The sequence below is a fragment of the Nicotiana sylvestris genome, chromosome 8 (genome assembly GCF_000393655.2).
Source record: "Nicotiana sylvestris chromosome 8, ASM39365v2, whole genome shotgun sequence".
NCBI classification, from domain to species: domain Eukaryota; kingdom Viridiplantae; phylum Streptophyta; class Magnoliopsida; order Solanales; family Solanaceae; genus Nicotiana; species Nicotiana sylvestris.
In genome coordinates this window covers 115,145,470-115,161,340 of record NC_091064.1, presented here as the reverse complement: position 1 = coordinate 115,161,340, position 15,871 = coordinate 115,145,470, and the positions used below count along the sequence as shown (strand labels likewise).

Sequence of the window (15,871 nt, the reverse complement as noted above, 5' to 3'; positions counted from 1 at the left end):
CTCAGTCTCTATTATCATTTTCAATCTACAATAGCAACATTCAATGGAACCAATATTAGTAACAAATTTCATAACTTTAGCCATTTAGGCATATTATCAAACACCTTGTAGGCATAAATCTCTACATCACAATACCATATAATTAATTCATCCAACTACCACCATTCATCAACAATTTATCCCACCATTATGATTAACCAATTTATAACTTCCAACATCACATATATGACCATCCATCCACACCCAACCAATAAAGTTCCATTAAATAATCATCTTTCAATCTCTACAATAGTTATGTAATTATATTGGAAACTTATGGCTTCCAATCACCATACCAAGAGTTCCAATACTTATTCATACTCATATGGGTGTAGGATTACCTTTTGGAAGGAATCTTGCAAAACCCTCCTTTGAGTTCTTGAAGAAATTTCTTGAAGATCTAAGGATTTCATGGTGGAATGAGTTAGTTTAAAGTTGGAACTGATGGAATGAAACACCAAATTAGTAGGGATTACTCACCTTAAAGATGGGAGGAGTTGGAGGTCTTGAGAGAGTAGAGAAGAGTTCCAAAATACGCCAAATGAAGTAGGGCAAATAACCCCCGAAGGTCTTATATGAAAATAGGGTCAGGTTGACAAAAAAACCAAGATTTGCACAGCCACGGCACATGGGGCGATGCATAGGGCGGCGCGGTAATGAAAAATGTGTCTAGAAATGGAATTTTGGAAGTGTTCTGGAACTACACAACCGCGCCACATGGGGCGACGCATGGGGCGGCGTGGTAGTGAAAATATTTGCTAGCTTTTGATAATTTGGTTATAACTTCTGGTAGGAGTGTCCGAATGACAAACCATTTGAAGTGTTAGAAACTAGATTCCAAGATCTTTCATTTGATAGGTTGTGAATCACATAAAACCTTATATAAATATAGATATGCTCGTTCAAAGTATGGTCTTGTGCGTACTCATTTGGAATTTTAGTTTATCGTGTAATTTTCCAACTTGGCTTAGACTTAGGTCTCTCTTTGGACCCCAAATCACTTATGATATACCTTGTACACTTATTATCATAACCAATTGATAACCATCATACTAATACTCATTTAAGGCATCCATAACTGATTCAAATTTACAGGGTGTTACATTATCTCCCCCTTGGGATCATTCGTCCCCGAATGATTGTCCTGGCTGTATCTTCAGCTAACTCCGGACCTTAAATGGGTCTGGTGGGAACATGAACTTTCATTAAGACTTGCATGCTAAACTGAATGAATACACGATTATTGAATTGATGAGATACCGAACTTAATAGGTACTAGACTGAAGGGCTACTAAACTGATTAAACACAGAAAGACATGGAGATTGTAATATAAGGCTTGAATGAGAAGGTTAGATACCTTCAACATTTCTCCAAAATACCTACCAGCTAATAAAGCATAACAATAGCTCCACAGGGCATAATAATACGCATAACATGATACATATACATGAATACTTGTCTGTTATAGATATGTGAATTCTGAACTAACGTGGATATATGAATACTGAACTGGCACGAATAATCGAGTGTTGAACTGACGTGAATATCTATCACTGAACTCACATCAATATCTAAGTATTAAGCTGGCATGAATATCTGAGTACTGGACTGACATGAGTATCTGAGTACTAAACTAACTTGAATGTTCTAACATGAGATCTGAATATTAGAAACACAAATGTCGTGACATGAGATTTGAATACTGGAAACTTGAATGTTATAACATGACACGTGAAATACTAGTGTACAACTCTAATTATGGTGGAAATTCTAACTCATAAGCTACTTACCTGATTGATGATAGGCTATAATTGCATATTTTAGTCACTTATTACACTCTAATGTACTGCACTTTAATTGAGTTTGAGCTTTAATCGCTAGTGTTTTGCACTAATTGTATATTTTATGCCTTGTAGGAGTGATTTCGAGCTATGTATTTATTATAGAATTAATTCAAGTGATTTGGAGCTTTGAAGTCTGAGTAAAATCCCAAGGAATTATGCTGGGATCGTGTTCGGGGATCAATGGATGATAGTTAAGAACAAAACGGAGAATCGAGCGGGCATACGGCGCATGTCTAGTAAAATGCACATAACTCTTCGCTCAGAACTCCGTTTGGGCTCCACAATATATCGTTGGAAAGCTATTTGAAAGGGATACAATTTCATGTTTTGCATTTTCGCGAATTCCCAATACCATAGTGCATAGAGCGGCGCATGGTGCACCATGCCTATAGATATTTCCTGCAGCATGTCAGAATCAGCAATCTGAACTTTTCCACTGCCGCCCTGCATGGCACGTCGCCCCATGAGGCGTGGTAGTGCAAAATTTTTAGAGTGATTGTCCTATTTCGCGTGAGAGAAGGTATTTTTGTCCGGTACCGATCCTACTTGGTATAAATACATGTAAAAATGTTATTTTGTGAAGTGGGACTCACTTTTGACATAATTTAGACCTAAGGAGGCTAAAAAGACCCGAGATTCGACCTAAGGAGGCAAGAACACACTAGGATCAAGGCGAAGAATTCTTCGACGAGTTTTTCACTTCCTTCTTCCTATTTTCATTATTGGTTATGAATTCTAGTATTGTAGTTTTGCATACTATTATGAATAGCTAATTTGTTATCTAGGGTTTTGATGAAACCTATAGGAGGATGATTTTCTTGTTATGTTAATATAGATTTGCTGTAGTATTTTCTCTATTTGTTCAACTACGTCATTATTGCTGTTGATTGAAGGGCCCTTAATTGACTGTGCCTATTTAGTATGTATTACTCAGGAGAGAGTGCATATTTAGGTAGCTGTCGAACAATATCACTCGTAACGTGTATGAGGGATCTATATGAAGGGTTTAAAGGTTGGATTAGGGATAACAAAACCTTGGGTGCGATCCGAGTGAGCTGTACTTAACACCAGCTAGCATAATTCGAGAGAATATGTCTAGTAAATTGTGGTAATTACTCGGGAGAGAGTTACGACAGTCAGAGCGCTCATGATCGGTAAAGAATACTTAGGCGAATTATAGAAAATGTAGCGGGAAAGATTCCGATAATAAGGGAAATCATAACTCTAGACCTCCTTAATCTTGTCTCTAATTCTTAGTATCTTTAGCTGTTAATTTACTATTTTAATTTGTTATTTAATTAGTTAAACACAAGAATCTTAATATCTATAAGTTAGGAATTGTTCAAGCTTGTCTTCTTGGTAATATTGAACAGCTGTAGCTAAGCCTTAGTTCTCTGTGGGATTCCAATTTGGACTTGTAAACCAGATTATATTTGCAATGACCGCTTAGTCCTTTTTATAAGTCATAGTTGGGCGTGATTAAATTTTAGCGCTGTTGCTGGGGAATTAACGGTGTTATTAATTGCAATTAAAAAGAAGCGCAAAAATTCTTACTGTAGTCAATTTTCTTAAATTTAAATTGATCATTGAAATTCTAACATTTGTAGTCGTGGGTGTTATAGGTGCATGCCTAGAAATTCCTCAAGAATTGGTGAATTGTTTGAAGCATTATCAGATCCTGAGAAGGTATGCAAGGCATTGAACCGTGCAAACAGAAAAGGCAAACAACGACAGAACTGAACCAAAAAAATTGAACCAGACATGATGACGATAATCTAAACAACAGAGACAACGTGAATGGCCCAAACAATCAGGGTGTGGTACCTCTTGTGCCAGAAGCAGCACTATATGATTGGGCGCAACCCACTGCTAACAATTTAGCAACTGCCATTGTAGTCCCTCAAATACAAGGATTCATTCCAGATCAAAAATAACATGCTACATTTATTGCAAAACAAGGGACTGTTCTCTGGGTCATACGTTGAAGATCCTCAACAACATCTGAAGAATTTCTTGTCAATCTATGCCACGCAGAGGCAACACAATGTGACACCGGAAGCAATATGTCTGTTATTGTTTCCATTCTAAGTGACAGGAGCAGCTCAGACTTGGCTTAATTCACTCCCCATAAACTCCATCACTACTTGGGAGGAATTAGTCAAGCAATTTGTGAACAAATTTCACCCACCCAACAAGACTGCTCAGCAAATTGATGAGATATTGAGCTTCATACAGAAACCAACAAAGATGTTGATTTTACATGGGTTTGGTAGATAGTTTGAAAGCCAATATTTATGCTTCAGCAGGTGGAGCAATTTTGAGCAAAACGTTCAGAGAAAGAAAGATCCTACTTGACAAGATGGCACAAAACTCAGGATAGACGACAAGAAACACTCCAATCACTCCTATGGTTCACTTAGTGGAGTTAGACCCGACTAACTCCATAGCTGATAATATGGACACTCTACTGACACAAATGAGCATCCTCACCAAAAAGGTTGATGAATTAGGCCATAAGCAGCAGGTACACATAGTTGATGCAACTAATGGGGGTTTATGTACATCATGCATTAATCAACCATATGTCTGCTCGTGGAGTGCTGAAGGTGATAACCAACAATATCAGGAGAACATGAATTATGTGGCCAACTATGGGGGATCGAGACTAGGTGGTTAGAATTGGGGTCAGCAGAATCAACAATATAGACCAGCTCAGCAACAGTACAACAACAACAATAACCATGGGGCTATGCGCCCACAGGGCCTAATGGTGACTTACCAAAGGCAAAAGGGTTACAACCAGCAAAATCAGCAGTAGGCTTATCAACAACCTCCCAACAACAGACTATGAGACATGAAGATGGTTTTTTTTAAACTTGAGGAAATGATGCAACAAGTAATTGGGTCCACTGGAAAACTAACTGACAGAGTAGACTCACATGAGTTAGCGATAAAGAATATTGAGATTCAATTAGGACAAATTTCCATGGCCCTAAATAATCGTCCTCATAGGACGTTACCTGCAGACACCAAATCAATCCAAAAGAGAAGGGCTTGAAGCAGCTGATGGTAGTGAGTCTCCGAAATAGCAGAGACTTAGATCGGGAGCAAGAAATTGCTCGTGAATGCAGACCGACGGAGACACTGGTACCAGTACCCGTTGAGCTAAATGATTTAGTAGGGTTAACTGAGGTGACGGTACAACATGCGTAAGAGAACACCATCAAAGAAGAAGAAGTTGTGAAAGAGACTGAGGTTGCACTGGAACCGATAGTAGAAGTAGTGCCTGAACAAGAAAAAAATCAAATCATAGGTAAGAAGCGACTTCTAGCACCATTCCCACATAGATTGGCCAAGTATTAGAAAGATGAGCCGTACAAGAAATTCTTGGAGATGTTGAAGCAAATTCAAGTAAACATTCCATTGGTTGATGCTTTAAAGGAGATGCCTGGTTATGCGAAGATGATGAAGGACTTGATGTCCCACAAGTTCAACTTTCAAGACTTGGCTACGGTTACACTTACTCAGACCTACAGTGTTGTTGTGACGAGACCCATAGCTGAGAAGCTGTCTGACTCAGGGAGCTTCACAATCCCTTGCACAATAGGCAACTTTGCATTTGCTAAGGCACTGTGTGATCTGGGAGCAAGCATTAACCTTATGCCCCTGGCTATCTATAAAAGGCTAGGTATTGGAAGAGCTAGACCCACGTCTATGTTACTACAGCTGGCTGACCGAACAGTGAAGAGGCCCTCTAAGATTCTAGATGATGTATTGGTACAGGTTGGGCAGTTTGTGTTCCCAACAGATTTTTTCATCCTTGACTGTCGGGTTGACGAGGAAATTCCCATAATTTTGGGAAGACCATTCTTGACCACTGGGAGAGCCTTGATTGATTGTGAAACTGGAGAGCTCAAAATGAGATTAAACGATGAAGAGATAACATTCAACGTGCAGAAATCTATGAGGAGACCTAGTGAATTTGCTAATTGCTATCTAATAGATACGGTGGATGTAGTTTTGGAGGAGGAAAGGCATTGAACATTAAATACCCTCTAGCAGTCTGTCTCATGAACTTAGATGAAGCTAATGGTGAAGATTGGCAGAGTGGGTACTTGCTCTTGAAGGCCAAGGTTTTTGGAAAAGGAAGCTCGAATTTGAGCCTTTGCACTTAGAGGAAAGAAAAACTCCCTCGGCTAAGCCATCGATTGAAGAGCCACCAAAGTTGGAGTTGAAGCCACTGCCATCTTATCTCAGGTATTCTTAGGACCTAACTCAACTTTACCTGTTATTATCTTAGCTAGTTTGTTAGATGTGCAGGAACAACAACTTTTGCAGGTACTGACTGAGTACAAGACTGCAATTGGGTGGACCATTGCAGACATTAAGGGGATCGGCCTTCAGCATGCATAATATTTTACTGGAACATGGACACAAACCTTCTAGAGAACATAAAAGAAGGCTGAACCCCAACATGAAAAAAGTTGTGAAAAAGGAAGTGATTAAGTGGTTAGATGCGGGAATCATATTCCCCATCTCTGACAACAACTGGGTTAGCCCAGTTCAGTGTTTACCAAAAAAGGGAGGTATGACGATAGTGAAAAATGAGAAGAACGAATTGATCTCTACAAGAACAGTCACAGGTTGGAGAATCTGTATGGATTACATGAAGTTGAACTTGGCTACCAGGAAGGACCATTTCCCACTACCATTCATTGATCAAATGCTAGATAGATTGGCAGTGAGGTCTCACTTTTGCTTTTTGGATAGGTACTCGGGGTATAATCAGATTTCTATTGCCCCGGAGGATAGAGAGAAAATACTGTTCACCTACTCTTGTGGAATATATGCTTTTCGGTGAATGCCGTTTGGCCTATGCAACACACCCGCCACATTCCAAAGGTTCATGATGGCCATCTTCGTAGATATGGTAGATGATATAATGAAGGTTTTCATGGATGACTTCTTAGTGGTGGGGAACTCATTCGATGATTGCCTTGTGAACTTGAGAAGAATTTTGAAAAGGTGTATCGAGACTAATCTGGTACTCAACTGGGAAAAGTGCCATTTCATGGTACAGGAAGGTATAGTCTTGGGGCACCTAGTATCAAGTAAAGGTATTGAGGTGGATCGTGCAAAGGTTGATGTGATGGAAAAGCTTCCATACCCACTTCCGTCAAAGCAATCAGAAATTTCCTTGGGCACACCGGTTTTTATAGGAGATTTATAAAAGATTTTTCCAAAATTGCTAACCCCTTGTGTAAATTGCTTGAAAAAGATCACCCTTTTGTGTTTTCTGATGACTGCAGGGTAGCTGTTGAGGAATTAATGAAGAGACTGGTAACAACACCTATCATAGTTGCGCCCGACTGGGAGCAACCATTTAAGCTGATGTGTGATGCGAGTGACTATGCTATGGGAGCGTTTTTTGGGCAGCGAAAAGATAAACTCATGCATCCGATATAGTATGCAAGTAGAACGCTGAGTGGAGCCCAGCTAAATTACACTGTGATCGAGAAGGAGATGCTGGTAGTGGTGTTCGCATTTGACAAATTTAGGTCATACCTAATCGGGTTGAAGGTAATTGTTTACACTAACCATGCTGCTCTCAGGTACTTAATCGAGAAGAAGGAGTCAAAACCGCGCATGATTCGATGGGTGCTACTACTGAAAGAATTTGTTTTGGAGATCCGTGACCAAAAGGGAACGGAGAACCAAGTAGCTGATCATTTATCTAGGCTGGAAGGAGCTGAAAAGAAGGTTGAGGTAGAAGAGATTCTGGAAACCTTTCCAGATGAACAAACTAGCCACGAGTCTCGAGGAAGTGCCATGGTATGCAAACATTGCAAACTACCTTGCGAGCAGTATTGTTCCTTATGATCTTTCCTCCGTTTAAAAGAAAAAGTTCTTTCGTGATTGTCGCATGTATTATTGGGATAAGCCTTATCTGTTCAGGATTTGAGGATTTGTATTGATAACATGATCCATAGATGTATCCCCGAGATAGACCAGTCTTCTATTTTGTAGGCATGTCACGCATCACCATATAGTGGGCACTTCGGGGGAGTAAGGATAGCTGCGAAAGTCTTGGAGTCGGGCTTCTACTGGCCAACATTGTTCAAAGATGCACAATTATGGATAAAGGGTTATGATGAATGCCAACGAACTGGGAATATTTCCCGCTGACATGAGATGCCTATGAACCCAATTTAGGAGGTAGAAGTATTTGATGTATGGAGAATCGATTTCACAGGGCCCTTCATCAACTCATATGGTAACAAGTACATACTCGTCGCTGTGGACTACATGTCCAAATGGGTGAAGGCTGTGGCACTCCCTACAAATGATGCAAAGGGGTAATTGGTTTTTTGAGAAAGAACATATTCACCCGGTTGGCACTCCAAGGGAAATAATCAGTAACGGAGGCACTCACTTTTGTAATCGAGACTTCGCGAAGTTGTTGGAGAAGTATGATGTACGCCATAAGGTGGCCACCCCATATCATCCACAAACGAGTGGGCAAGTGGAAGTTTCGAACAAAGAGATAAATAGTGTGTTAACTAAGATTGTGAATGCTAATAGGATGGATTGGGCGAGAAAGTTAGATGATGCACTTTGGGCTTATCGAACCGCTTTCAAAACTCCAATCGGCATATCGCCATACAAGTTGGTGTTTGGGAAGGCATGTCACTTACGGTGGAGTTGGAGCATAGAGCTTGGTGGGCATTGAGACAGTTGAATCTCGATATGGAAGCAATAGGAACTAGTAGAGTCACGGAGTTGCACGAGCTTGATGAGTTTCGCTATCACGCTTTTGAGAGCACAAGGTTACACAAGGAGAGAATGAAGATGATACACGATAAAAATATTATTGAGCAAAATTTTAAAATCGGAGATACGGTATTGCTATACAACACAAGACTAAGGTTATTTCCGGGCAAATTAAAGTCACGATGGTCAAGGCCATTTCGTGTGGTTGAAATTCACCCCACTGGTGCCGTAGAGATTGCTGCGGAAAATGACTCTTGCATGTTCAGAGTCAATGCCCACAGATTAACACATTATTTGGGCATGGATGAGGTAAAGGGAGTGTTAGTGATCCATTTGATCGAGCCTCTGATGTTGAGCTTACCTTAAATGCGCTTACCTGCGTCGTGCCGCGATGTTAAATCAGGCGCTTGTTGGGAGGCAGCCTATTTTTAACCTTACTAACCCATAATTGTAGCTTAGGATTATTAGAATTTAGGAGTTGTGAAAATTTATTGGGCAGGTACAAGCATGAATTGGACATAAAATAAGTACATAATAGAGTCGGGGTGCAACCCGTAAGCTAAATGTTGAAAACAAAGCGAACTTTGTGAAAAATGGCCCAACGCGCCGCATGGGGTGCCGTGCCATGCTACGCCAGGCCAAGTGGGGTTGAGATATAAAAAAGCATGGTCTCTGATATTTTACACTACCGCGCCGCATGGGGCTCCGCACCTTGCAACGCGGCAGTGCATAACATAAACAAAAAAATAATTTTTCTTTAGTTTGCACCCGTTCAAGACAACCCCCCTCTTTTCTCTTTTCTCTTTCATTACAAACACACGCTCCAGCCCTTCCCCCAATTCCCCCACTTTGTTTTCTTCTCCAATCCCTTTCACACACATACTTCCCACCCCTTCTAGTCATCTTCAAGGTAAGTGTTCCTCTACTCTCATCTCTTTTCTTTAAGTAATTTATTGTAGTTGAGTAGTATTAGTTTATGTTGAACTAAACCCTAGGTAGTGTAGTTGTGCTAATTTGTTTTTCAATTTCTTTGCTTATTTTGGCCATGATTGGTGCTTAACTTTTGGGGTTTCCATTGTGCTTATAATTGTGGAAGATTTTTAATATGTCTTGGTGCTTATAGAATAGTTTGATGGTAAAGTTGGGTGGAAGTGCCTTAATGGCCAAAAATAGGTGGAATATTTGTGATAATTTGGAGCACTTTGTGCCCTTGTTACATTGTGGTGGTTGTAGGATGGTAGATTGATATGGTTGTGTAGTAATCTTGGAAGAATTAAAGTTGAAATTAAGAGGTAACTTTGGTGAATACCATGTGCTTGATTAAATGCCTCAATGACATAGAAGGTGACATTGTAGCTTAGTAGAGGATAATTGTTATGAGATAATGTGGTGCTAGATGCTAATTAGAATGTTCGATTCATGCTATGTGCTTATGTAGTGTTGTATTGTACTTTCTAAAGTTTGTTAGTAGTGCATTAGTATAACTTCTTTTCTTTCTCTTCTTAGTTACTAGATTAGCTTCTTAATTTTGTATCCTAAGCTAGTATAGTCTGTGGTTTTGTGGTTTTACTATTATGTTTGTGGTTGGGTGGGTTGTTGATAGCTTGTGGCGCACTTCCAATGGGGTAGTCTGAGTCCCTGATATACATTTTACTTGTGAACATGCTAATAACATAGGTGTGGGTTGGTTACCCCGTTTGGTCTTGTTTTGGTTTTCGTGTTGTGGTTAATATTGTTCGTCTTATGTAGGTATGATGTCCCGCCGCCTGAGCAAACACTCTAACACTGGTTCTTCTGAGGTTGCTTCTATTAGCCATCGTGGTGGGAGACATGCACCTCCCCCCGCCACAGTGAAGGAGGAAGAGAAGTGCATTGACCCTGATGCAGATGAGGTGCTCGCATGAAAATATGGTATACAGGCTGTCCCCGCCCATGCTTGAGACTAGTTCCAGACATTTATCCCGGTAGTAAACCCGGACCCTGAGGTTGCTATTGACGATAGGAAGTTGGCCCGCAAATATAGTGAAATATACAACAACATTTGGGCGTTGGGTTTCGACAGTCTATTCCGTCTAGGTGATGCGGTGAATGTGAATCTAGTCAAAGAGTTTTATGCTAACTGGCAACCTGAAGCCAGCCTGGATGCAGTGTAAGAAGTGTAGGTACGGGGTAAAGTGATTCCATTCTCTTCCCAGGTGATTAATCAGATTATGGGATTCACAGAGCATCCCCACAAGCTATTTTAGAGGTTTCTCTGTCGGCCAGACTATCCGCCTATCCGCCGCCTGCTATGTGGCACTGACTCTTCTGCCGCATGGACACGAGATGTGAATGAATTCCATAAGGACATGAAGAAGACAACATTTTAGCGGCCAGCCAGGGTTGTTTTGCAGTTGATTAATGCCAAAATCACGCCCACTCAAAGTGACACTGATGTCCCCCGACTGAAAGTGTGTTTGATCTATGCCTTGTTGACACGGATGCAGTTTGATCTTGGGAAAATCATTCTAGAGCATATGGCTAAAGTGCAACCACTCGGGGCTCGCTATCTACATTACCCGAGTATGATCGCTCGATTGTTGCAAGCACACCATATCGAGGAGGAGTTTCACTATGACAGGACTATTTCAATGTCTCATCCTATCAGGGCCTATGATGTTACGTCAGTGATAGACCCCCCTGCTACTACTGCTAATTCGGACCAGAGGTTGGTCCACGTTGAGGAGACGCTACAGCTACTGTTTGCTTACTTGCGCCTTCGTGCTGCTCGAGGGGAGACCGACTTGGAAGAGTTGCAGCAAGATCACCCCCTTTTTGCTATCACTCAGTAGTGGTTGGGGTTGGCGAGAGGAGGACAGCTGCCACTAGATGAGGATGTGAACTCCATTCCCTCCGATGATGAGGAATATTTGCGCACCTTCGAGGGTGCTGATGATTAGGCCGTGGGCCTTAGGGAGTCACCTTTTCACTCTTGATTTTACTGTTTTGCATTGGGGAAAATGCAATCTCTTAAGTGTGGGGTGGAGTGTTCCTATTTGATTGTATTTGTATTTTTTTTCATTTGCTAGTTAGTTTTGTTTGATTTATTTCTTTCTTTCTTAGACAATATGGTCTGTAAACTATAATTATGAATTCTATCGGGCCTGTAATAGTTAGTAGTAGTTCGACTCTTCCCGACGATGGATTTCGTCGACTAGTTTCTTGAGGGAGATGAGTCGAAAGAAACGAAAAAAACAATTTTTTTATATATGTGAAAATCCAAAAACATGTCTTTTCTAGGTAGTGTAACAACTCCCCCTTGGTTTTTCTGTGTGCCGCGGTTCTTTTCCATGGGTTTTGCTTGAACCAGATGTAGTAAATTTTTTATTTTTTAGGAATTAAGAACCTTTAGTCAGGAAGCTAATTTAAAGGATCAATTTCCCTTGACTGCATATGCCTTGAGAGTGGTAAGTGCCTTAGTTGTGACACATAGGCTCAATTCTTGACTCTTAAATAAGTACCTTAAATTGTATGACCTTAACTTTGCTTAACTGCTTTGACTAGAGTGTCTTGATGTTCCAATCCTGAGTGAGTCATGTGCCATGTGTGTGTAAGGTTTGTGTTATTCTGTGCATTGCATTTGATGTCTAGAACTTGCCCCGTGTGTTTGCAAAGCGAAATAGTAGTTTTGTTCAGTCTTGGAAGTGATATAGGCATTTCTTTATTGAACCATATATATATATATATATATATATATATATATATATATATATATATATATATATATATATATATATATATATATATATATATATATATATATATATTTTACCCGCCTAATTGTTATGTATCGTAGTTAACCCCTTTGAGCATGTAATCTTGTTTCTTTGGCAACCACATTGCAGGCCTTACTCATTTGTTTGAATTAACCATCTATTTGAACCTTTTAACTTCTCATGAGCACTTGAATTGTTATGAACTTGGTAAAAGTTAAAGTGTGGGGTGGTTGGTTCGGTTTTTGAGTGGAACTAATGAAATAAGGAGAAAGGTGCACTGTTTTGAAAAAGTAAGAGCCACTTGAGTTGGAAAAGAAAAAAGAAAAGAAAGAAAAAAATAGTCGTAGTGCGGTGAAAAAAAAAATTCTTTGATAGTGGTGACTCTTGACGTAATTGTGCTTAAAGAAGTAGGGAATTAATACACATTGATGTGAAGGTGGAGTTATGGTTTGACATAAGTATGGGCTTGAGTGTTAAAGTATATGTATTAAAGTGCTTAGGGAGGTGTAATCACTCTTATATCCAAATGTATCCTACCCGACCCTCAACCTACATTACAACCAAATAAAGTCCTACTTGATCCTAGACTGAATGAGCTCGATTAGTAAAGTAGTACATTACAGGCAAACATATGGTGCATCTTTTGTGGCATATGAATATCGTTTCTGAGAGTGAGTGAACTCTTTCTATCTTGAGTTCCTAATTGTTCTTAACTTTTATATTATGTGGAACTACTCTATTTTGTTGTGTGAGAGCACTTGATTCATGAAGGAAAGGTAATGTCGGTGACCTCTATATTAGAGTAAGTTGGTGAGTTATGAATAATGCGTGGTACTTGTGAGTCAAATCTTGAGGTGAAAATTTTACGCTTTAGTGCTTAGAGCCCGTTTGGCCAAGCTGCTAAAATCTACTTATTTTGAAAAGTACTTTTTTCAGAAGTACTTTTTTTAAAAGTACTTCTGAAAAAAATAGTTTGTGTTTGGCCAATTCATTTAAGAAATACTTTTTGCAACATTTGGTAAACAAATTGTGTTTGGTCAATCCTTCTAAAAAGTGCTTTTGAGTGTCAAATTACCAAAAAAGATAGTACCAAGGTCTTACAATCTTTTTAAAGAGAAACATAAACATAAATATTTATCATAAGATACTTTTATTATTTTTATTTTATTTAATTAAAATATAAAACATAAAAGTATAAACATATTAAAGATTTAAATCAATTTTACATATATAGTTATACCAAAGAATATAATATTATCTTGTATAATTACTTATTGTTACATGATGATTCGAATAATCAAAATACATCATTCAGTATAAATTAGAAGTCTATTCCATAAATTACGATATATTGATAATCCACCATGAAATAATAATTAAAGTTACTCACATATGATAATATTTCTCAATAATTTCATCTCTACTTCTATTGCACAATGCCTCCATATTAGAATAAGACTTCCCTTGCATTTGTAAAAGAATAATAGAAGGGACACCTCCTTCCCCAATCTCTGCAGTAATATCTTCATTAGCATAATAGTTGAATTCCTTATCGATAGAAGAATGGCGTAGGATGAAATTATGTATAGCCATGGTTGTTGTAACTAGATGATTCTGAGTGTCAAACTTGAAAGATGGCATTGAGCATAAAATAATAATAATTTTAAATATATATAAAGATTCATAAAAAATAGTTAAGTATGTTTAAATTCAAATTCAAAAAGTGTAACTAATTATTAACAACACATACTATATAATTTTTTTTTTAAAATTTAAATTCAAAAAGAAACTAATTATTATATAACCTTACTAACTTTGTCCTAAATTGCGAAGTGGCCTATTGTGAGGCCGCCACTTGGCTTAATGTGGATATTTTTTCTTCTTCTTTTAATATTATATAGATAGATTATGCTATGCAATTGTAAATTTATTACCTATTTATACGTAATTTTCACAAATTAGATTTGATGACTGTTTTGAAGATTCAGGAACTAATAGAAGAAATTATAAATGATTATTTGCAGGAAGAGAATTGATATCCAAAGAAGGATGTAGATAATTTGCTTTAGTGTGAAAATAGAAGAAGATAATTTGTAAAGTTACAAGACATTACACAAAGAAAAATCGAAGACAAGAAAAGTTAATGAAGAACTTGGAAAGTTACAATATGATTCATGTATATAATGTCTTTAAATTTAAAAGAATGGTAAAAACTAGAAACAAAAATAAAAATAATAAACTTAAATTAGTAAGGGATAATTTGAAAAAAATAAATTTACGGTGAGGATAGTTTTGTCTTGAATAAATTAATTTTTTACTTCTACTTCTTGGAAGAAGCTAGAATTTTCTGCTTCTTCCCAAAAGCAGAAAAACTGCTTCTGCTGCTGGCCAAAAGTACTTTCCTGTATTAGCCAAACAGCTTAAATTTTTTAAAAAGTACTTTTTTTGAGAAAAAAGTACTTTTTGCCTCCCAAAAGCTTGGCCAAATAGGCTCTTAGTTTATATTAAATATTCTTGGTGTGATGAGTTAGGAGAATTGTTTAAAAAAAGGTCGTATCTATATAAAGTGTAGTTTGATTGCTCGAGGACGAGCAATGGTTTAAGTGTAGGGTGTTGATGATAGGCTATAATTGCGTATTTTAGTCGCTTATTATACTCTAATGTACTGCACTTTAATTGAGTTTGAGCTTTAATCGCTAGTGTTTTGCACTAATTGTGTATTTTATGCCTCATAGGAGGATTGCGAGCTATGCAGTTATTATGAAATGAATTCAAGTGATTTGAAGCTTTGAAGTATGAGTAAAATCCCAAAAATTTAATCCGGGACCGTGTTCGGGGATCAACGGATGATAGTTAAGAAAAAATAGAGAATCGAGCGGGCATACGATGCATTGTCTAGTAAAATATACATAACCCTTCGCTCAGAACTCTGTTTGGGCTCCACAATATATCGTTGGAAATCTATTTGAAAGGGCACAGCTTTCATGTTTTGCATTTTCCTAAATTCCCACTACCGCGGCGCATAGAGTGGCGCGCGGTGCGCCGCGCCTATGGAAATTTCCTGCAGCCTGTCAGAATAAGCAATCTGAACTTTCCCACTACCGCCCCGCATGGCGCGTCGCCCCATGCGGCGCGGTAGTGCAAAATTTTCAAAGTGATTGTCGTATTTCGCATGGGAGAAGGTATTTTCGTCTGGGCCCGACCGTACTTGGTATAAATATTTGTAAAAACGCCATTTTGAGAAAAGGGATGTACTTTTGACATAATTTAGACCTAAGGAGGCTAAGAAGACCCGAGATTCGACTTAAGGAGGCAAGAACACATTAGGAGTAAGGCGGAAAATTCTTCTATGAGTTTTTCACTTCATTCTTTCTATTTTCATTATTGGTTATGAATTCTAGTATTGTAGTTTTGCATACTATTATGAATAGCTAATTTGTTATCTAGGGTTTTGATGGAAC

General features: G+C 38.5%; 1 protein-coding gene across 1 annotated transcript; it reads left to right on the top strand.

Moving 5' to 3' along the window:
* Window positions 1-5,277: 5,277 nt before the first annotated feature.
* On the top strand, window positions 5,278-5,925 carry LOC138875558 (uncharacterized). Its single transcript, XM_070154395.1, has one exon. It carries the CDS (start codon window positions 5,278-5,280, stop codon window positions 5,923-5,925), a length of 648 nt encoding a protein of 215 aa, XP_070010496.1.
* Window positions 5,926-15,871: the final 9,946 nt, after the last annotated feature.